Genomic DNA, 23,691 nt, shown 5'->3' on the forward strand with positions numbered 1-23,691 from the left:
TTTGGGATTCCTGCATTTTTTCTCAGATACCTCCTGGAACTTTTTCTGAGATTCCTCCAAGAGTTTCTGTTGTGATGCCCCCGTCAGCTCCTCCTGGAATCTAGCCTAGAATGTCTTCGGTAGTTCCTTCGCGGATTCGTCCAAAAGTTGATTATGCGACTCATACAGAAATACTTTCTGTATTCTCCACGTATTCTTTAAGGGATTCCTCCAAGAGTTCCTGTTCAGACATCTCCAGAAGCGCATTCTGGGACTCCTCCAGAATTCCTCTCTTGAAATTCCTTCAATAGATCCCTTCTGAGAACGAGTTTGGGATGTTTTATAGGATTTATGCGCAAATTTCTCTTGATTCTTTCCCGAGTTTTTTTTTCTAGGAAAAACTGCAGAAGGATTTCATGGATTAATCCCAGGAGGCATCTCTAAAACAACTTATGGAGGAACTTCCGGAAGGATCTCCTAGAGGAATCTGAAAAGGAATTCCTAAAGAATCTGAAAGATGGAGTTCCCAGAGGAATCGAAGAAGGAATTCATGGAGAAATTTTAGAGGAAATTACTGAAAGAATTTCTGGGGATACACCTCACATAATTCTGATTGAGTGCCTTGCGAATTCTTGAAGCAACACCGTTGAAATTATCTTGAGGAATAGCTGAATAGGCACCGGAAAGAATTTCATCAGCAGTTTTAGTGGAGGATAACCTTAAATGCACAACTGGAAATCCCGGTCCGACTATCTCAACGAATGTGAATGAAATGAAAAGAAAAAAAAATAATTCCGTAAGGGATTCTTGGGGCAATCTTTGTAAAAAATCTTCTCAAGGGAATTACCAAGGGAATTACCACAAAAAATACTGTTAAAGCAATCTTTCGGAGAAATTTATTTAGCAGAAATTCCCTCCAAGAAGAAAGACATTCACACCAAAACAAAAAGAATTGGAGAAATCTTCGGAGGAATTTCCCTAGGAATTAACCTGGAATTAATCCTCGATGGAATTTCACAGGGAATAATATGCGTTGGACTTGCTTTGGAGCAATCTCGGGAGAAAACTATCATTATCCCTTGCTTTGGATAAAATATCCGAATACTCTCTGCAGGCATTCCTCTTCCTTCCTTCCATCATTCTCCGGAGTGATTCCTGTCGTATGTAATCCGGGAAACTAGCAAACTCTACCTCCAGCATCACGATCGGCAATCTTCGCATAAGCTCAACACAATTGCTTTTTTGTTGAAGGATTGTGCTCAGGAATGTTCCGGAAGTTTGGATCCTTCCCCGCTTCAGGAATCGTCAGGCGTCCAGTCCCGGTGTTTGAAAACATCAACATCTGCTAAATTTTCCATGTCATTTCACAATAACAACGTATTTTTCCCGAATTCGTGTATTGAACAATGAATTCTACCGTATTTGTGCATTTTAATCGAATTTGAACTATTATTGCATTTTCCGTGCACTGGAGCATTTTTGCATTTTTATTTTGAATTGGTGTATTTTTTCGAATGTGGCGTATTTTTATTTCATTTTTCAATTTATCGTGTATTGATGCATTTTTGTGTATTTTTTTCATTCGTGTATTTTCAAATCAGTAACGCAGTACAGTGAATCGCCCCTCGATCTTATGGTGGCTGACCAAGCGGCTGACTCAGATCAGCAGGATCTGAGTGATTAAGCTAGGATGCACAATATTGTCACACTTGTCACACTACATGAAAATAAATTTGATAATTTTCGTAAGTTAGTTTCAATGAGCCATTTTACAAAGTGACAACATTGTCATCCTGTCAAACTTGACATATTGGATTATTCATGTTTTTCATTATAAATAATATTGTCGGGCCGCTGCCAAACCGGACGTCGCACAACTGAGTCGCGACGCGACCTGACTCACGACGTTTTATTTATGAATCATTTCGGAAGTACCCAAGTAACCAGTAAGCATTTAAAATAGCATTCCTTCAGCATTATAGTAGCCTTTATGACAAGGCGTTTATTGCTAATTAGCCGTATATGCGCCTATAGTGCTACCTCACAGCAGGTTTTGGCAAAATAACGGGCTGTCTTAGTGCTATCCCTTCAGGAACGTCGTGACGAAATGTCAAAGAAGCGTAACGCCTCGTCGAGCAAAAAAAAAAACAAAAATAGATTGACGTCTGCTTTTCGTTCTCTCAGCCTGCTTCCCCGCTTCATCGTCCTTCCATATTCCAGCCGGTGCTAGGTGGTACTTTTTTGCTGATTTTTGTAGTGATGTAGGTTTCAACTTACGATCCGGAGATTGATTAATCATATCTGCTTCTGATTGTGTTGCTCCTGATCCACGATGCTGAAGCTGTTCCGGTGGCGTGCGTTGATTTAATCGCCAATATAAAGAATGATTCGATAACAGCTTCAGATTCAACATTCAAAACTTGTTTTCATTGAGATGTTTCACTGTGGTTGAGCATTACGATCCCTTCTTTTAAATATCTGTGGAATATAATTCTTTCTTCCCCCGCATAGTAAAATACAATTTGTGTTAATCTCCAAACAGTATGTGTCCTTTATCTGTTACTGTTACTGTTCCTCGAACAGGTGCTTTTCTGTTAAATCTATGAAACTCGAAGCATTCGATCATAAAGAACGGTCTATGTAACGCATATCAAGTTGTAACAGTATGTTATATTGTGCAGAAGTTGTCGAACAATATAGCGATGAAAGCTCAAGAGACATGGTGGCAATATGTAATGACCTTTTCTCAAACAGTTTGTGATTTTATTTGCGCAACATACTTACACATGTGCATTTCACTGTATGTCACTTAAATGCAACAGTTTGCTAAATAGTAGCTTACATTGGTGTCTGTACCGTGATCGAACTTTGCAGTTTGCATTTAGTAGAAAAAAAAACAATTTTTATCGTCTGCAAGCTGGTGAACAACATCGTGAAAACTTGCCTCGATAAACAGTTCAAAGCGCTTGGAGCGGTCTGGATGAAACAAGGGTAAGTTTTGCATTACTTATTAATTTGTTTTCCGAGCAATATTTCGATGTATGCAAATTATTTTTCAGAATACTTGCAGTCAACTACAGAAACCTGGATCCGACCTGACTGCGTCTGCGACGGGAGTAGGATGTAGCGAAGGATTTGTCCTGCAGCGGGCGGAAAGTGAGTGTCCCTTTCGATTAAAAATTCGCTCCCACCGGAGGAAGATCCAGTTCTATAATCGCCATAGGTGCTACCGAGCCCAGCATGGGGCATTGAATTTGTAAATAAAAAAAATCCGATGAACGCCTAACTACTTTTTATTTGAACGGTTCAAATAGAGCAGAACCATTTGTCATAAGCTTAAATTACCATGGAAAACCATAAATCAATAGTAACTCATACAGTGCACGTTATTCTTCTAGATTTATTGTTAAACTGTTCTCTAACCATATGCTAGTCAGTGAATTGTTTGAAAAACTGGATAATATATTGACCATATCCTTTACTGTATTGCGAAAAATTTGTTCGAGAAAACGAGCAATTTTTTATGGTAACCAATCTTAACCGCCTATTCCACATACTGTAATTTGGCGGATTACCATTTGTCAAACTGGTGAATCTGTACATGGAATGGTTATCTTACTGTTGTCTCGGACAGTCTGGGAAAAGGTTGAATATCAATTGCTTATAGTCATCTACAGTATGAGAAACGTTGCATTTACAGTTTGTGATTATGCGGGCCCTCTTTCAAACAATCCTATGATCCACCAAAGCATCCACCTATTCGGCACACATTTTCCGACGAAATGATAAATAATTGGTGATTTTTTGATGGACAAATTCCCAAACCAATCCAGCTGCAGTTATGTTCTTTGGTGCTTTTGGATCAGTAGGGGAAAATGAAGAAACAAATAAGATGCACAAATTTGTAAACAGAAGCATAGGCTCTGTAAGAGAGAGACAATATGTGTTGCCAAATGCGTAACATATCTCCCAACCTTTTTGCTCCTAGCATTCAAAGAGCAGTTGAAAAGCATTCTGATTGCTTCCAAGTGAAAACACTTCAAGCAGTTGAAATGCTAATTAACAGCCAAAAGCATTTGAGCAGCACAGCTTATGCTAACTCAAGGCAGTTATGCATTCAGATTGCTCATGTAGGGCAGCAAGCAGTTTAAATGCATAATACGGGCTGATACACGGCTTATTCAAATGCTTAGTGGTTATCTGGGTAGTGCGCATCCTCGTGCGCATCTACCAAGGGGTTGGAAACTCTGACACCTTGCGTGAAACACCCATTTCGCACACCAAAAACCTTGGCTGGATCCCGGCAAAATATTGCTGAAAATTCAGCAAATCGTTTTTCTGGTTTCTGCTTTGCTGTAAAGCCTGGAGCACATAGCGTCCGTTCCGTCGAGGTTTGCGTTTTTTTGACAGTTTTCCCATGGGAAATGTGTCAAACTACTGTCACGCGCACGCAAACGTATGCATTGTGTGGGGCACTTAAGCGTTTGGTGTGTATACTAGCGTGGGACACCAAAAGACATTTTACTCCTGTACCAATCCTGTACACTTTTTGAGTTCCATTTCGGTCCCATATCAACTATGCAAAATTTCAGCTCGATCGGAGAAACTATATTTTAGCGCCAGCCATTTTAAGATTTAATACAATTTACTATGGGGAAAATCACTTTTTCAAAGAAAAATCGCCACAGGTTGTCCCTTACCCCCAAAAAATAAATCGATGAATGATTTCTGTTGGAATTTTTACGAGGAACCAACTCTCCGAAGACCGCAAAGCGATCTAAAGCATGTGGAAAAAGTTATTGACTGAAAACCGATTGGTATGCCAACGCTATTAAACATGTAAGGAATAACAATAAATGGACATATTTTCAACCAGTAGATTTGCATTAGTGTTCATGACACCGCGCTGCGAAACCACTATGGGAGAACTGTCAAAGTCCCGCAAAATCAGCTGATTTGAAACGTCTTCTGATTAGGCCTATTGTGAGCTGTAAAAAAATCGATTAAATATTGTATGTGGATTTGCTAACTGAACACGACGTATCAGAACCGTCGTTTTTGGAATCGCCGCTCGAATCGCCGTTCGAACCAAGGTATTTACATATTCTAAGGTAGTCTTAGATGTCGAAACTGGCTGAGCGGCCATTATTTTTTCACCGTGAGAAATTCTGAAAACAAATCCCCCGCCACCTCAAATTTCTTTGAAATTTCGCTTTCTCTGCTTTTCTCCACAAACTAAACGTCATGCTCAACCTTACAATATATAAAAACCTTTGTTCGAACCGTCGTTCGATTGAAGAGCGAGACAGCACGTAAACTGACACATCACTATGACATATTTAACGTAGGAACAACACGTGCGTGAGATTCCCTCTCTCGGTTGGAATGGTTTGTTTTGATCCAATCTGACATATTATCTTTTATCTTGTACCGACTTTTCGAACCTTCTAAGCAGAATACCCTCTTCGAATGAGTGTTATCAGTTTCGTACCTTTTAATTCCGCCCTAATTGCTTATTCTTTGACAGATACGCATATTTCGACTACCACTAGGCCTTTTCAGCTGACAGGTTTGTGTATGCCACTGTTTACAACCGCCGAACAAAGACGCAAACACTAATCTGTCATTTTCATAGGAGAACTGTCAAAGGCCTGAAAAATCAGCTAATTTATTTATTTATTTATTTATTTATTTCTTCCTCAATGTCATTTATCCATGAATAAATAATTTATTATTTATTAATTATTAATCATTTTTTTTTTTAATATTGCGAATATTTTGTATAGTTTTTCTTTCGTTGCGCAATTTGCGCGCCGGGCAGTTACGCGCAGCTCTACCCAGTTGCGCGCAGCCAATCAGGAGCAAGAAAGCAGACGACCTCAGACAACGTCGTTGCGCGCCAAAGCTACACGCAGCTCGTTTCCATTGTCTGCGACCAAAACAAACATCGACGCTCGCCCGCCGGCTGATCGTTGTTGTTGATAACTTGCGTGGAGCGCAATAAAAAAAAATCATTCTAGCACTAAATGTAAAAAAGTCGATTAAATAATCGATCTTGTTGATTACGCCCAAGAGTGCGAAAGATTTTCTTTCCGTGCCACGTACACACCATCACCCCTCCTATTATTTTGCTTTGGGGTGTTATGACAAGCAGGGGCGGCAAGCAACCGGCAGCTGCAGATGTTGATTCTCGTTCCGCCGTAGTGGAGTTTGATTTCTTTTATGAATTTCTGTGAAAATTTGATGTAAAACTTCAGTAGTGAACCATTCAAACGCATTTATTTACTTCCTGCCACCGAACGGAACAATACTTCACAAAAAGCAACCATGGATTCCTCAGGGGTAAGTGCAATTTATCCATCGGAATTTTAACCACCTTTTTCGCGACTTTGTTTATATCCCGTCTTTATGTATCCCGCCTAGGTGTTCGTTCCGATACAGGCTCGAATCCTGGAAATTCTCAGCCTCCCGCCGATGATGCGCTGTCCGGAGCTGGGGCTGCTAATCGACCGTGCCAGGTAAACTTTTCCGTTCTTCCGCATGCATCGATTGTAATCGTTTTCTCCACTATAGTTTGAAGGAACTGCAAGACATCTACCCGACGCTGATCAACTCGATCTTTGGCCTCAACGGGGGAAGCGGATGGGGCTTCCGGGTCATGACTCGCGATACGCACCCGCATGACTTCGATGTGCTGTACAACTTTTTCATACCGATAGGGGGGCCGATGTTTCGGATGTGCTATCGGTTGCTGAATGACTCCCTGAAGTACGAGCTTCCGATTTCGTATCTTCCTGTAAGTACCTAGTCTAGTCGATCAAAGCACAGTAACTTTGCGTATTTGAAATTCGGAATTCTTGACTCAAGAATATCGGCTTTGCTTCTAAGCCGTATTACACGTAATAGGAAAAATTAATCTTTTCGGGGCACTTTAGAAATTCCTTCTGGCTTTCATCCAGGAGTTCCTTTTTTCATTTGCTTCTGGGATTCCTCCTAAAATTTCCCCTTTTCTTGTAGCATAGAATAAGATTGCATTAACCTTATTTTTCTTCTTTCAGCCTAAAATGCAACAAGTAATCGAAAGCGGGCGATATTCTGCATTTTATAGTGACATTATAAACATAGATCCGTTCAGAAGACAAGTCGTTTCCTTGTCGCTAAGTATGATTGCCAAATTCTCTACAATCTAACCATCAACTAACGCTTTCCCCATCTTTCAGATGCATTTGACTATTTCATGTTTCACTTTGCCCTGCACGGCACAGTGCCACTGCAACTGTTGCATCCGACGGCACTCACTCTGGGCAACGAGAAAGCCAAAACCCTTTATCTTATACTGACGGCAGAATACCTTTGCACGTTCCTGCCAAGCCATCCGGATTCGGTTGTGCTGCCGCAGATTGTCAGCGGAACCATTAAAGTAGCCTCACCGGCGGCTATTCCGGTGATGACGTAAGTACCTAGTGTGTCAATAGCTATCAAGAATCAGTAACTAATAGTGTCCGCCGCGATTTTTAACATGTTTTCGCATCCATTCCAGCCCGACAAAATCGCCAAAATATCTCATCCTATCGGCCATCCACCATCACACTCCGGCGGCATCTGCTTCACACCAGCGGTCGGCCAACGCCAGTTCCATCGAGGCATCCCGAGCGCACTGTTGGCGCTCGGAAAGTGTCCTCTACATATTCGTCGACTGCTGGCTGCGGCTGGACGTAGACGATTCACGAGAGCTGCCCAGCAATGAGTTCATCCGATGCGTTCGAATTCTGGTCAAACAGCTGCACGGATTCGGAAACAGTGCGGAGCTGGACAATAGTTCAATGGCACTGTTGCGACAATCTGCACAACCGCTGATGAATGCCCGCATGTATGGATTTTTGAAATCGTTGATGGCACGCTGGCCATTGGATAGCTCCTTCTCGGACGTCCTGGAACTGTGGCTGAGTTACATTCAACCATGGCGGTACACATTCAACCGAGACCTTAGTCAGAATGTGGATCTCCCGATAACCCCTCGCCATGAAAGCTTTATTGCCGACAATCTGGTCGCCTACACGCAAATTTTCGTTCAGCTCATCCCACGATTCGAAAGAATGGATCTGACCACCCTACGGAACGTTTTGATGTTGTTCCGCTTGCTCAAAGTTTTCGGCCAGGGCAATCTAATAGACCTCCTGTGTCAAAACGAAGCCATTATGTCCTCGAACAATAACGTCCCGTTGAACAATTCCACTTTCAATGTATCGACCTCACCGGGGAACCATTCCGGAGCATCGAATCGGAGCGTTGGAAACGTCAGCGGAGGAACTGGGTTGAATCGTTCTTTCAACTCAAGTGGCATGACGGGACCCGGAACTCCCGGTAGACCGGGAACGCCAGGGAATCGCTCAACCGGAGAACCCGCCGACGATAGTTACATATTTCTTTTCGGAGAACTGTTTGCCCTTGCAATCGAAGAACTGCTGAAAAAGGTTTACGTCTCGATGCTGGTGGCTAGAGAAAACTTACGCCAATTGCAACAGGAAAAGGAGAATCGCTACAAGGGGGTGCTCAAGTATGTGCACAAAGTGATTGGGTACTTCGATCAGGATCCGGTTTACGCGGCCATGCTCAGCGATAGACAGAAAATTCCGGACATTTTGGACGTTGCATTGCAGTTGTTGGCACGAATGTTTCAGGTAAGTTCAACTGATAGTTTCAATGTAAACATGAGGTCGGTGCTACCCCGTTTGTCATAATGCCGTTTGACATACAGTGATTTGGGCATAATGGTCACTTGACCTAATAGTTGTTTGGCAGTTTGGCATAACAAATAAATAAACTACCGTGACATCACCTAATTCCAATCACTTTTTTTTTCAATTCCTAATCCCGTTCACGCCATTTGTTTTGCATCGAATCGAAATTAGGAATCGAAAAAAGTGATTGGAATTATGTGATATAGTAGTGACGGTAGCATTTATAATTTTTGTAGGTGGCAGTAGCTCCTCTCTGGAGCCACCAAATGTTGGTGGTAGGTTTCAGGGTGGCACTAGTTCTTCTCTGGAGCTACCAAATGCAGTATTTCCTCACTGGAGCCACCAAATGTTGATGTCAGCACAATCTTCAAATTGATAGCACGATTGGTGTTCCTATTGTGGTGGAACTAGGCGAAATACTTACTGAATCCAGCTGCACTCTTGTTCACAGCTATCGCGATGATGAATCGACAATGATCGATTAGGATGACGAAACCTACAATTGTTTCACGGTACCGTTGCGAAGGGATACGATATTACATTCCGTGTGTGCCAACCAACAGACTAGACGGAATGCGTTAGAAGAAATGGAGAAAACAACAACACTGTTGCCCAAAGTTTTGTTCAAACAGCATCAAATTAGGCATGGAATCATAATACCCACGCTTTTTGTACCATTTTATTGCTGAAACGGAGAATTGACCTTCTCACCATACTAAAATTCAGCTCAATACTACAAATCTAGTACTACATCGAACGTGCCCCATTGACCGTAGCATTTCCCCAAGTGCCTTAGAGTAGATGCTTAGAGTGTTGACCCTTGGTACTCCTAGACTCTCTATCAGCTACAAGTTTGCCGAAGACCACATTCAAATCGGACGAAGCCAAGAGAAATCTGTAGAGGTTTTCTTGCAGGTATTACAGTAAAACTTTCTGGAGGAGTCCTAGCAGGCATTCCTGAAAGAATCACAGTAGTAATCGCTTGTGGAATCCCAGCTGGAGCTCCAGGAGGAATTCCATGGGAGTTTTTTTAGATATCCCAGGATAAAGTCTGTGTAGTAATTCCTCGAGGAAACGCCAAAGGAACTCCTGGAAGAATCGTAGAAAGATTGCCTTGAATCATCTCAAAAGTTTTCGAAGGAACCTCAAGTGAAATTACAAGAAGAAATCCTAGATGATTTCGGAGAGGCATTGCAGTAAAAATTTCTGGATGAGTCCTGGAAGGAATTGTTGGAAAAAGCATTGGTTTGAGTAATCCAGCTGGAACTCCTTCAAGAAGGCCAAGAGGAGCTCCTGCAGGAATCCCATGAGAAATTTATGGGGGAATCCTTGGATAAAATTTCTTGGATAAAAATACCTGGAGGAATCTCCGGAGAAACTTCAGGAAGAATCTTAGGAAAAATCTCTGAAGGAATTCTTAGAAAGATTCTGTGATTTATCATTGTATTAATTTCAGCAGAAGTTTTAGGAGGAAATGCTGAAGGAAACTATGCAGGGCTTTCTAAAGAAACCACATCAAGAATTTCTGGAGGAATCCAAAAAAATCCTAGAACAAATATCTGGATATCTAGAGAAGTCCCTGGAAGAACCGGTTGAGGTATTCTGCCCAAGTAACCACAGTGCTGAAGCCTTGTTGCATGCAGATATAAGGTGTATTTATAGCAATCATTGCATTGCATGAACACTTAAGGTTGATTTAACCTTCCTTCTGCATCACGTTGGCAGCAGCTCGCCGACGTAGTGTACGGTTTGGGTCAAAAATTACCCTAATGCCAAAGGAGGGTTAAAGTGGAAATGGCAATTATGCGACTGATTCAAGATTATACCAGTATAATCGTAATTTGATTCTATAATTGCCCATTTCCACTTTAAATCAACCTTAAGTTTGCATGTAAAGTAATGATTGCTCTAAATACACCGTATATCAGCATGCAATAAGGCTTTAGCTTCGTGGTTACTTGGGTTCTGGAGGAACTCATAGAGAAGGCCCTGATGAAATCACAGGAGGAAATGCTGAAAAAGTTTCATGAAGATTTTCCGGAAGTAATCCAGCAAGAATGCCAGGATAAAATCCTATAGGAATTACTAGAAGAACTCCTGGAGGTATAAAAGCTAAAATTTCTGAGAGAGTATTTTTGGAAGAACCGCAACAGAAGCTGCTTGAGGAATCTTTGGAGGAAGGTCCAGAGGAGTTTCTGCTGGTATTTCATGAGGAATTTCTGGAAAAATCTTTGTTTAAAATCTGTGGAGGAATTCCTGGATGATTCGTTGGAGACAACCCTGGAAGAACAACCGAAGAAATTACGGCGAGACTTCCAGGAAGGTTGCCTAGCAGGATCCCAGCAAAAAGCCAAGAGAAAGCTCTAGAAGAATCCGTAGCAGAATTTTTGAAGATTCACAGTTTCTGGAAAAGTCCTAGCAAGAAGAGTTGCTTGATGAATTCCAGCTGAAATTTGTGGAAGAAGGTTACGAGAAGTTCCTGGAGGAATCCCATGAGAAATTAGTGAAGGAATCCGGCGATAAAATATGTAAATGAATTCCTAGAGGAATCACCGGAGGAACTTTTTGCAGAATGTTCAAAATATTGCCTTGAATAATCCCAGCAAATACTCCTGAATGAATCCCACAAGAAATCTCTAGAGAAATTCCTAGAAGAGCTCCTGAAGGTACTAATAAAGACAAGAACATATGGAGGAGTCCTAGGAAATGTTTAATTCCTTTCATGTTTTTATGTCCTAGGAAATGTTTAATTCCTTTTAGTGTTTTGTCCGTGTCGCGTCGCGTCTCTTCGAATCCTAGGAGGATTTGTTGGCAGAACCACAGTTGCAATTGCCTGAGAGATCCTAGCTGGAATTCCTGAAAAAAATCTCAGAAGACGTTCCTGAAGCAATCACCGGAAGAACTTCTGGAAAAGCTTAGATTTTATCCCAAGATTCCCCCACAAATTTCTCATGGGAATCCTCCAGAAGCACCTCATGGCTTTCCTGAAGGAGTTCCAGCTGGATTCGTCAAAGCTATTCCTGCTGTGGTTCTTCCAGCAATTTCTCCCAGGACTCATCCAGAAATTCTTACTGTAATATCTAATTCTTCTAGTGTTTCTTCTTATAATTTCTCCTGGGGTTTCCTCGAGAAATTACTCCAGAAATTTTATCCTGGGATTTCTCCGAAAATTGCCCGTGGAATTCCTCCTGGAGCTCCAGCTGGGCTTCAACAAGCGATTCTTTCATGAACACCTTCTATGACTCCTCCAGAAAGTTTTACTGTAATACCTGGGATTTCTCTTTATAGATTTCTCTTGTCATTCTTGCTGGGTTTCTTTCGAGTAGTCTTCCTATACACGCTGAAAAAACCGTTCCGAAAATTGTCCACATCGAGTCACGCATACTGGAACAACCGAGAACTCTCTTTACAAATATACACCATGAATAAAAATCACGGTATCAAGAACTTTGTTCAGCTACATGCACGTAACGCCTCCGTAACGCAATGCCTGACAGTAGAAGCGGAACAAGAATCTCAAAAATGTGAACTGTGTTCTTACAGCCGTGATTCATATCACGGCACCAGGAACAAAGTTCATGGTCTGCAAAAGAAAGTTTGACGTTTCAGAACAAAACATCACGGAAACTAGAACTGAGTTCCAGAAGCCGTGATTCTGTTCACGGCACGGAGAATTCAGTTCATGAGCTGCAATCAAATGCTAGTAGTAACAAAACAAACATCTCAAAATCAAGAACGACGTTCTAAATTACAATCACGAAAGCAGGAACGACTGTATTTAGAATATTTCAGTGATCAGAGCACTTAGAAGACCGTACTTCATAAAATGCGACATATTTTTGATAATTATGTTTGATTTTTGTATGATTTATTGTATGCTTACAAAATAGTTCTGCCGTCAGTATACCAGCAGCCGCTCCCCGCAATAGGACGTATGGTTTTGGCATAAACGTAAGTAAATATGTGCACAAAAGGTGTGTTTATCACTTTTACTCGAGGTGCTCTGTAATTTGTGAAATTTCAGAGATACAGAGGCCGCTCAAAAACCACGTAGACCAAGAATTTTGGTTATCTCAAATCCCCCCTCCTGGTAGACTATTGTCAATACAAATATTTGAAAATGTGCATGAAGCGTATACATTTGACAGACCCCCCTCATTCCACCAGAAAGTCTACGGGGCTTATGAATGGCTGCATATGTACGGCTGGTCCGATGAACTTCAACAAAAATATCAAACCCAAAAACAAAGTAATAACTGTTTCTCCTCTTCTTCTTCTATGGCGTCCCAACTGCGAAAAAACTACTCCTCAGCTCCACAGTCATTGACTAAGAGATTCCTCCCCTATAATTACATATGTACACCATTAGAGTGAATCGAAAAAGCGTTTATGTTCAATTTTGTTTAATTGATCCTTAGTCAGATTCCTGGTATTTTAAGCTACATAAGCTATTAAAAATTAGTGTTCAATTATTCATGGAGCATTTAAAATATGTGTGATGATGACCCTTGTGTCCTGTAAGCTTTATTGATTCGGCAATCCGGAAATTCCCGTTCCGGTCGGGACATTGTCTACTATTACTGAAGTTTCAGATATAAGAAAGGTTAACGGTACTGGTTGATTGAACCCAAAACTGTCCTCATACTAATTCCTATTTAAACTTCGGAAATCTTGTGCAGTCTTAGCTTTGGTTCTAACTGTAGGAAAATACTTTAAATCTGACAAAAAATAAAAAAAAAACTGTGTGAAGAAATAAACATTTTTGAACCACCCTAATAAATAATACAAAATAGTATGATTACGAAAAAAAATCATACCTGCTTTTCTCCGGGGAACAGTTGAATGATCTTCCCGGTCATCAATGAATGAAATTTGCTGTCCAGGGTCAGTTTCAAATTCAATCCTTCGAGCAATATGATGCGAACGAGTTCATTACGCATCGCATTAGACAGATCCTTGTGCGCTTCATGGTAGGCCAAAATTGATCGCCCTTCTGGTCGACTTTGGAGGAAATCACGGAGGTTGCTGAACTGTACAGTGAATAAAAGTTTATGGATCACTATTTTTTCTCTACATTACACTGATTAACAGTGGAACAGCTAGCAAGAAACATAAATCATAATCATCCTAGTATGACACTAGTTTTGTTTTTGATTCTGTTAACCAGTATACATGTATACAAACCTTTTGATGTCCACGTCGCTCACCGCCGAAAAATCAAACTCGGATTTGTCCTTCTGCAAAAAAAAAAGATTAGGCTTATGCCTAGCTTATACCGTAAATTCGAGGAGATTACCAGCTCTACCAACAGCTTTCGAAACTGAATACGGTGGCTAATGACTTGGCAGAATAAGTTTACGTCCTCCTTCTCCATTTCTGCAAACATCTGCACACTTGTTATGCCGTGGTCATTCTGCAGGGTGTGCGTATATTCCTCCAGACCAGCGGATTGGAGCAATTCTTCCAGCGACCCAGCTTGGCCGACTTCTGCTGGTTTTTCCTTTACAGCCATTTCGTCCACTACAACGTAGCGGATACCTTGGGTGTCCACTACGTTGTTTTCCCTCGCTGCGCTTCTTTCCGGAACTGATTGCTGCTGCACGATGATCGGTGCCTCCTGAGAGCCGCCAGAGTATCCTGGAAGTGGTTCCGATGTGGTTATTGTCTCAGGCATCTCAGATTGGAGTTGGCGCAAAGCCGCCAGGATGTCCTGCTTTGAGAACATTTTCCAGTCTGAAATGAAAGATTTGCATATAAGTAATTTGTTAAGTAATCTTTTAAAATATGTAATAGAAGTTTTCAACGAATAATATGATAAAACTACTTACCTCTTTCAGTTTGCCGTCCTTCAAACTTTTTTTACTTTTTTTTTCTGAATCCATGCGTTACAAAAAGTGACAGCGATGCATTACCACGAACTAAGTTCCCACTATCGCGAACAAGATCACGTTCAATGAGTTTTCAAATCACGGGGCCGTGATTTCTGTTCTTATATTCTAATGCGTAACGGATTCGTAAATAGGTATGAATTTTGTTCCTGGATATAGGAATAAATTCAGGAAAGTGTGATGCGACACATCATGTAAATGAGAATTACTTCACGAAATTGAGGATACCGGCTGTTCCACTTACCATGATTTTTTGTTCACGAAAATCGGAACGGATTTTTTAGCGTGTAAGATACTTCAAGAAATGCCTCTGGTGATATTTCTAGTGATTTTTCTAAAGACTAGTAGGTATTACTAGAGACATCTTTTGTGAAATCCCATAAGGAATGCTGGGGGAATCTCTATATACCCTTAGGAATGCCTAGAAAGATCCCTAGAAGAGTCCCTGAAGGAATCGCAGGCAATCAATTCTTGGAGATGAGCCAAAACGAGTTCTTGGAGGAATCCCATGAGAAATTTCTCGAGAAATCCCAGGCCCAAATCTCTAGGTCTTAAAACTAAACTGTTCTCATATCGGAAATTCGCTTTTTCCAATATGGCCAATTCCAATGACCTATTTTGATTTCAGAAACACTCCGAAACCAGGTGGCCAATCCAAAAATTCCTAGAAAATCCCGGTTCGTGCTACGCACTTTTACCGGTCATGCACAGGCTTTCTAAACGGCTTTCTAGCCTCGCGGAACCAAGCTACCCACACTGCACAACGGGAGGGCTAACAGATATTGTATCTGCTAGGGATATTTCACTAGCCCCAAACCAATCACCTGAATTGCTCCACTTTGTCGAAAAGTGCTGAGCTAATTCTCCACTACGAACCGGCGGCGCACGGTGTCAAAATTTCGATTATTATCGAACATTCATGTACCTCGGATTTTTTCTTCGAAAATGATTAGTTTTTGGGCTATATAGTCATAATCGGAAAACTAGAAAATATTTCATCGGCGAAAATTTTTCCATACATTTTGTATGGGACGTTTTTTGGACTAAAATAGTAGTTATTGATTTTTAGTATGGAAAATAGTCAAAAACTCACCTAACTCAAATTTTCCCCGATAAAATATTTTCAAATTTTGCATTTATACATTATAGCCGAAATTCTATCATTCTATGAAGAAAAATCCGAGGTACATGAAAGTTCGATAATAATCAAAATGTTGACACCGTGCGGCGTTCGATCGCGCTAAGTGTTCTTCTAATTTGGCACTTAGAAGATTTCACTGGGGCAATTGGACCTTACTACGCTAACTCGCAACCGACCGACTGGAGTAGCAGAAAACGGGGTTTCGGAGCACGTTTGTAATAATTCGTCCGATCACATCGGCAGATTGTCTTCAACTGATATATAATTAACATCTCTTAACCTAATCGTGTTGTACAATATGTGTATGTATGTGGGTACATTTTACGATCGCCGATGTTCGGCATTAGATTGCATTCGATCTGTGGTATACAGTAAAAAGTGGTCATTCAATTTTAAGTAGGTTTAACAAATTTTGTTCTAGTAATTAAATTTAATCAATTTAATAGTTCAATATTCAAATTCACTAACAATCCCTAAACTAGAAGGATATGCGCTTCTTACGCCAAAATTTTTTTGAAAAATGTTGAAAAACAAAAGGTTATAGCGAAAAGAGTGTTTTTTCGCACTCTCGTTAGGGGGGAATGGTAAAGGTTGATTTAAAGTGGAAATGGCAATTATGCGACTGAACTAAGATTGTACCAATATAATCTTAATTTGATTCTATAATTGCCCATTTCCACTCTAAATCAACCTTAACCCTCTAATACCCAACCCCACCCTTAGACGGGGTATAGTTTGAGCATTTTTGTAATTTTTGTTCCGTGGAAAATCTTTTTTTTTATTTTTGGCTGATATTTAGAACTGTTTTGTATATCTCAAAATGGTTTTTGGTGTATTTTAAAGCGTTTTTACATTTTTTGAAAATCATTGAAAAATTGATGTTTTAGTCACCTTAAAGAAGTTATTGCTTATGTTGTATTGAATCGCTATAATTTACATATTTTAAATTTTTCCCAAATCATTCTATCGTTGTTAAATAGTTTAAGGGACTCGGATACACTCTTACATTATTTTCCTTAAAATTACACGGAAAATAAAATTTTCTTTAAAAAAAAAATAAAAATAAAAATATTTCAACAATAATCATAAAATCTCAAAATGTTTTCATCTCAAAAAACCCGTACCCCAAATAGGCTTTCAGGAAAAATATAAAAGTGTGGGGATGATCAAAAATAAAAATTAGAAAAATCAAAAACTGAAATTCACGAAATCGAGAATTAAAAAGAATCATCTTCCAAAACATGTTTTAATCGATTTTAGATGACGAAAAATGATATTTAGATCAAAATCAAAAATTTGGGCATTAGAAGATTAAGTTGATGTAAAGTAATGATTGCTCTAAATACACCGTATATCTGCATGCAATAAGGCTTCAGCACCGTGGTTACTTGCGTAGCGAATTGGTGAATTAGTGAGCTTGTGAGTGAGTGAATGTGTGATTTAATGAGTGCATTAATAAGCAAGTGAGTAAGTGAGTGAGTCTGTTTTTTAGTAAATGAGTGAATTGGGTTTTTAAATTAAGAAAAATATATTGATTTTTCGATTTTGTACGAAAGAGCACCTTTTTCTGAGCCACTATGATTTTTTTCAGATTTTTAGAACCTTATTTTGGTACCTAAAATCAATTTCAAACAAATTTTTTGAAATCACCTTTTGACAGCTGGGTAACTGTTTGACAGCTCCGCCCAGTACAAACTGCGACAAGGGGTGATTCGACAAATCGCTCCCATACAAACTTCAAATTGATTTTTAAATAGGTTCCCGGGCTCCGAAATTCATGAAAATTTGGATTTCGGCTCAGTTTGACATGCAGATTCAGAATATCGAATTATCTCAACACCGTTAAAGAAGCCAATTAGTAAGGTAGTGAGTAAATGAGTGTTAGTGAATAAATAAAAGAGTTTGTGAGTAAATAAGAAATATAGTGAGCTAGCGAGTAATGTAGGGAACTGCAAGTGAAGGAGTGAGTGAGCGAGTGAGGAGTTAGTGAGTTAGTGGATTTGTTAGTGAGTAAATGTGTGGGTAAAAATGAAAACAGAGCTAGTTGAATAACAGTTTCTTAACCCTTTGAAGCCGGATTTTTTTGCCAGTGCTGCCGCAACCGTGCTGGTGTGGAACACGATTGTTATGCTCGGTTTCATCGCCGGGGTCATATTCACCCCTTCGGTTCCAAAGGGTTAAGCCAGTATCTGATTAACTTATTCATCAGCTTACTCATCAACTCACTAGCACACTCATTCAAAAGTTTATTCACCGACTCACTTACCCATCTGTTACCTATCTCGTTTACCTAGTCACTCATAAAATCATTCACCAAGTCAAAAAATCTAAAATTTACTCCGTTTTGGTTGCTCACTAATCAAATCATTCACTCACTATTACTTCATTCAGTTTTCAAATTCACTCACCAACTCACACATTTCTAAACTCACTAACTTACAGATCAACTAACTCATCTACACAATATTTCATTCCATTCACCGAAAAACTCATTCACCAACCCATTAAGTTGTTCAAGAAATACCTTTCTCGCAAACTGGGCTTTACCTAAAAATCTCGATGTTTGTTTTTCGTTGTTCAATTTAAGAAAAAGTCGATTTTTTGTTACAATCCTTTGTGACACAAGTGAGTGAATGGATAGCCCAACCAACATTTATTGTGAATGTAAACGTCAATAAAGCGTCCTCAATACGGCTTGATGATGAGTTACTGTGTTGTACATATGGACGGAAGCTTCTATGCAAGCCCTATACCAATGAATCTGGCGAACTTAATCCACATGTTTATGCTGTGCGAGCAGCTTCTATGCCACGAAGTCATAGTTTTTTTCTCGGCTCCTATGTAACCACTAACTGAATAACATCTTGTCTTGACAAGGCGCTTTTTTCGCCTTTTCGCAGTTGTTGTATAATAGTTATTAGCGTGGTTCAAAAAATCGTTTTTGCTCCACACCGCTTATTCAATTCCTAACCAGATTAAATGCCTTCTCCCAAAATTTGAGCTGAATTGGTTGAAAATTGAGAGTGCACAAGCCCTTCAAAGTTTGTATGGGAATTAGTATGGGAAAACGATGTTTTTCATTCAATCTACCATAGCATTTCCCCAAGTGCCCTAGTGGGTTAGTCGACCCTTGGTTATCCTAGGCTACTCTATCAGCTACAACTTTGCCGAAGACCACGTTCAAATCGGACGCCTCATTAATTAGTTATCGATTTGTATCCAACTGGACAAACTTTAACAGTGATCTTCCAGCTTCCCAGCAGGCAACATTGCTGCATATGGCGCCAAAGATAGCACACTGAAATCATGGCTACTATGTTTCACTGCAAAATGCAGTGATGCCCACCGAATAGTTTAATCATCATGAGTAAAGATTTCGATTCTGAATAAAAATCGGGAACTAATTAATGAGGCGTCCGATTTGAATGCGGTCTTCGGCAAAGTTGTAGCTCATAGAGTAGCCTAGGATAACCAAGGGTCGACTAACTCACTGGGGCACATGGGGAAATGCTACGGTCGATCGAATGAAAAACATCGTTTTCCCATAGTAATTCCCATCCCATACAAACTTTGAAGGGTTTGTGCAGTCTTAATTTTCAACCAAATAAGCTCAAATTTTGGGAGAAGGCATATAATCTGGTTAGGAATCGAATAAGCGGTGTGGAGCAAAATCGATTTTTTTAACCACGCTAATAGTTATACGTCATCCCCAAATTAATCGATTAAATATAATTAGGTTATGGATACCATGACGCAATACATTTGGAACTGGAATTATCGCTTTTAAAATTGAATAATTAAAGTACTTGCCGCTACTTGGAATCGAACTTCCGATCTGCGTATCCACTGGTCCCGATGATGTTCTCGCTGCCACACTGCTATATATAAATAGCATAGAAAATAGTCCGTTTTGTTTTACTCCAGACAAGGCTTCATAATGTGCCACAAGAAACCTTACCCAACTTCATCTTGCAGCAAAAGCTTGTGAAACGTCAAACGCAATAATGTTTACATTGAACAAGCTGTGTGGTTGCGCCAACAGGTTCTTCGTCACAGCTTCTAGCTGAAAGAGTGTTCTTTAAACAGCTACGAAGCGCTGCTGTTATGTGTATTTGGCAACATTACAAAACGTACTGTATAAAAGCAGCTGTTGTATTGGTTGGGACTTGCCCCACACAATGCATACGTTTGCGTGTGCGTGACAGTAGTTTGACACATTTCCCATGGGAAAACTGTCAAAAAAAACGCAAACCTCGACGGAACGGACGCTATGTGTTCCAGGCTTTACTCGATTTGCACATCTTCCGGCATTGAATTAAAGTGCAATAAAAGCAACCCAAATAATTTCACAGCACAGAGATGGATAGCTGTAAAGAATTTGTGTAGTAGCTATATATGCCGCTTAAAGTGTGTTTTGACAATAATGTTTACATCCGGCAAGCCGTGTTGTCATACCAACAGTTTCTTTATTACAGCTTCTAGCTGTAATGAAATTGCATAACGGCCTTCAAAGTGCTGCTGGTTTGGGGATTTATCAGTACCCAACTAACATTTTCAGCGCTATAAGCTTCAGTCATTTGCTTTCTGTTGTGTAATCATCGAGTAAAAGCAGTCAACGCTGAATAAAAGGAAGGTGTTGCGTACCATCTACGGCGGAGTGCAGATGGAAGACGGGACTTGGAGAAGGCGAATGAACCACGAGCTGCATCAGCTGCTGGGAGAACCAACCATCGTCCATACCGCGAAAATCGGGAGGCTACGGTGGGCGGGTCACGTCATCAGGATGTCGGATAGCAACCCGACTAAAATGGTTCTCGAGAGTCATCCGACCGGTACAAGAAGACGTGGAGCGCAGCGAGCTAGGTGGGTCGACCAAGTGGAGGACGATCTGCGGACCCTACGCAGAGTGCGGAACTGGAGACAAACAGCCATGGACCGAGTGGAATGGAGGCGGCTACTATGTACAGCAGAGGCCACCCCGGCCTTAGCCTGACCGGTAAGGTAAGTAAGCTGAATAAAAGGAAAGCTAGTCGAATATAAATCATAAGCTAATACACGACTGCAAAACAAGCACCATACAGCTACCAAACTCGGTTTTCAGAAATCCGTAGAATTGTACGCGTTTCTAGATGATCGTTCTTGACAAAATATTCGGGACAGGCAAAATTTGCACTTTTCAAAAAGTGTTCAACTAGCTGTAACTTTTCGAAAAGTGCATCAAATATTCTCAAAATTTTACTGTAAGTTCATCAACAAGATGTGTATCAGTGGTCCAAAATTAAAAAAAGATCGGGCCATTCTCCACGAAGTTATAAAGATTCTTGAAAAGGGTAAAATTATTCGATAGCCAACTTTGAGCTGTTATATCTCCTGATTCAATGAACCGATTGAAATGAAATTTTGACCATTTATGACTTATATAATGAGCTATGGAAAACCATTGACTTAACCTAATATTTTTAACACGGAAGAAAATTATGACGATTAGATTATTTTTCTAATAAACCACCAAATTTTCCAAAATATCAACATCGTTTCAAAATTCAAGATGCAAATTATAGTTCATTTAATTTCCCTCTAATTGACTTATATATAAATGTGTTTTGAAGGAAAGTAACAACATAGCCACCAATAAATTGAAAAAGTTCTAGAATGCATATTGAAAATGAACCAATTTACTAAAAAATCGTGAAAAAATTCAAATCGCTATAATTTTGTCTCTTGTTAAAAATTTAAAGTTAAAACAAATGTTTTCTAGAGTTCATTACATAAGTCATAAATGGTCAAAATTTAATTTCAATCGGTTCATTGAATCCGGAGATAAAACAGCTCAAAGTTGGCTATCGGATAATTTTACCTTTTCCAAGAATCTTTATAATTTCGTGGAGAATGGCCAGATCTTTTTTAAATTTGAACCACTGTTGCACAACTAGTTGATGCACTCACAGTAAAAATTTGAGAATATTTGATGCATTTTTCGAAAAGTTAGAGCTAGTTGAACATTTTTTGGATTAGTGAAAATTTTGCTTGTCCCGATCATTTTGTCTATGCCCTGTACCTGCTTGGTTAAATAGGATAGACCTATCGAGAAGCTTTCTATGGGGTGAACGGGTGATGTAGCAAGGATGGAGAACGAGTTACAGATTTATGGATAATGTAAACGTTCAGGAGGAGTTAGCAGAAAACGGAACAGTCATACACGACCATTTTCAGACAGTTCTTAGCAATTGAAGAAGGAACCATTCATCGGGCTCCACAATCTAAAGATGATAAGCGGAAGTTGAAAATACTGGAGGAGACAATCATAAAAGTAGATGGAAAATTCTAAACTGGGCTGTTATGGCGGTACAAAGAACCGTGTCTGTCAAATAATTTCCTCATGATCGTTCGATGAATGGTGGCTCTAGAGAGGAAACTGACGAAGGATTGATGGAAAAGTCAGGGAACAAATAGTGGAATACGTTGAAAAAGAATATGTGCACCGCATAGTTGCAACAGAGCTAGAGTCTACGGGTCAAGAGTGCTTAACCGTTATGTGTCCGACAAACTTTTTGCTTTTTTCTACACCGTGCTTTTTAAATGGGCGCTGGGTACCCGGGTACCCCGTCGGCCACATAAGGGTTAAGAGTGGTTTGTTCCACTATTATACAGCAAAAATGTTTGATGGGATGTTACTTGCCACTAAAAGATTAGGCCACTACTTGCCAGAAAAGATAATGCTTATTCGGCCGCCAAAATGAAAGGTGTATCGTTAAATGACAAAATGCTGAAAGTACCACCAAATGTATCATGTACAAAACGCTGATATGACTGCTGCAAAAACGGAGTTTTTTTTAATCTGAGATCAAAATATTTGCCTTTAAAAATTTTCATCTGTATTTTTTTGCATAAATATCCAAGGCTTTTTCAAAACTTTATCAAATATCATAGACACTTCCCGTCCTTTGCTAAATGGCTTTATCCCAAATAACTGTACATATGCCAAACGGTATTATATCAAGCGGGCTAGACCCGGTATTTGTGTGTTCCATCTAACAAACAGTTAAATTGCATTGCTAAAATAGAAATGAAAAACTCTCACTTCAGTGCCATAGATTCTGTTTTTTCTTCTGTCAGTGACGGAAATATCCTATATGTGGGATGATAATTCAATTTTACATTACTTACAGATACCTCTCACCGAGGAGCTTTTCCAAGGCGCAGCCATGCAGATCGACCCGTCCCCGATGGCCGATCCATCCGCCAACAGCACCTGGAACACATCGATGGACTCAACGCTCTCCAACCAATCGATCCCGCTTACCCCACAGCAGATGAAACTGCGCAAAAACACCCTTCGCTACACCGGAGATCCAGCTTTGCTGCCCATCACCAGCATGGAGTTCACCTTCTTGGTTCGTTTCCTACACCAGCTTTCGTGTAAGCTGAACCTCATGTTCGGAGGGGAGATGAACGACCTCTGGAATCGGAACGACCTGTGGGGTAAGCTGAGCCGTCAGGTTCTGAGCCCTCCGATGGTGTCGCAGACGTTCGATAAATCCCAAGGAGTTTGTGTGCTCAAACAGGATAGCTTGGGACCGAGGATTTGCTTGAGGGTGTTAGCCTCATACAAATCCTCTTTCGTGATATTGTTCTCGTTCTTTTTGGGCTATCTACTGTTCAATGCACCGAGCTACGGATTCATGCTGCTCGTTTCAACCACGTTCTTCTATTTGCTTATCAAATCGCTACTCAGCGATCTGTTTGACGTGCGAACGGAGCCCAGAGTCATCAACAGAACAGGTTAGTAAGTTTTGTTTCTATTGTGTATTTTTTATAAAGTATATATTATTTGAATATTTTTTACACATAATAAAATATTCGAGCTGAATTGCGCTACTACCAGAAACAGACGGCCTCACATTACATTCATTTGGGGGCGGTTTAGTCAAGACTAATTGCT

At 40.1% G+C, this 23,691-nt stretch overlaps 1 protein-coding gene across 1 annotated transcript; it reads left to right on the forward strand.

Annotated features, from left to right (window-relative positions):
* The first annotated feature begins 6,124 nt into the window (after positions 1–6,124).
* LOC109397594 (sphingomyelin phosphodiesterase 4) lies at positions 6,125–23,637 on the forward strand. The gene is made up of 7 exons (XM_019669881.3): positions 6,125–6,321; positions 6,403–6,497; positions 6,553–6,775; positions 7,038–7,140; positions 7,200–7,431; positions 7,520–8,660; positions 22,919–23,637. Exons 1-7 carry the CDS (start codon positions 6,307–6,309, stop codon positions 23,534–23,536), a joined length of 2,427 nt encoding a protein of 808 aa, XP_019525426.3. The 5' UTR covers positions 6,125–6,306; the 3' UTR covers positions 23,537–23,637.
* Positions 23,638–23,691: the final 54 nt, after the last annotated feature.

Source organism: Aedes albopictus, chromosome 1 (assembly GCF_035046485.1).
Source record: "Aedes albopictus strain Foshan chromosome 1, AalbF5, whole genome shotgun sequence".
Lineage (NCBI taxonomy): Eukaryota > Metazoa > Arthropoda > Insecta > Diptera > Culicidae > Aedes > Aedes albopictus.

What these genes read in the sequence shown, in the direction of transcription:
- LOC109397594 (XM_019669881.3), top strand. An exon ending in GCGGCTATTCCGGTGATGAC is followed by an intron (nt 7,432 to 7,519) that starts GTAAGTACCTAG and finishes CATCCATTCCAG; the next exon opens with CCCGACAAAATCGCCAAAAT. An exon ending in TGTTGGCACGAATGTTTCAG is followed by an intron (nt 8,661 to 22,918) that starts GTAAGTTCAACT and finishes CATTACTTACAG; the next exon opens with ATACCTCTCACCGAGGAGCT.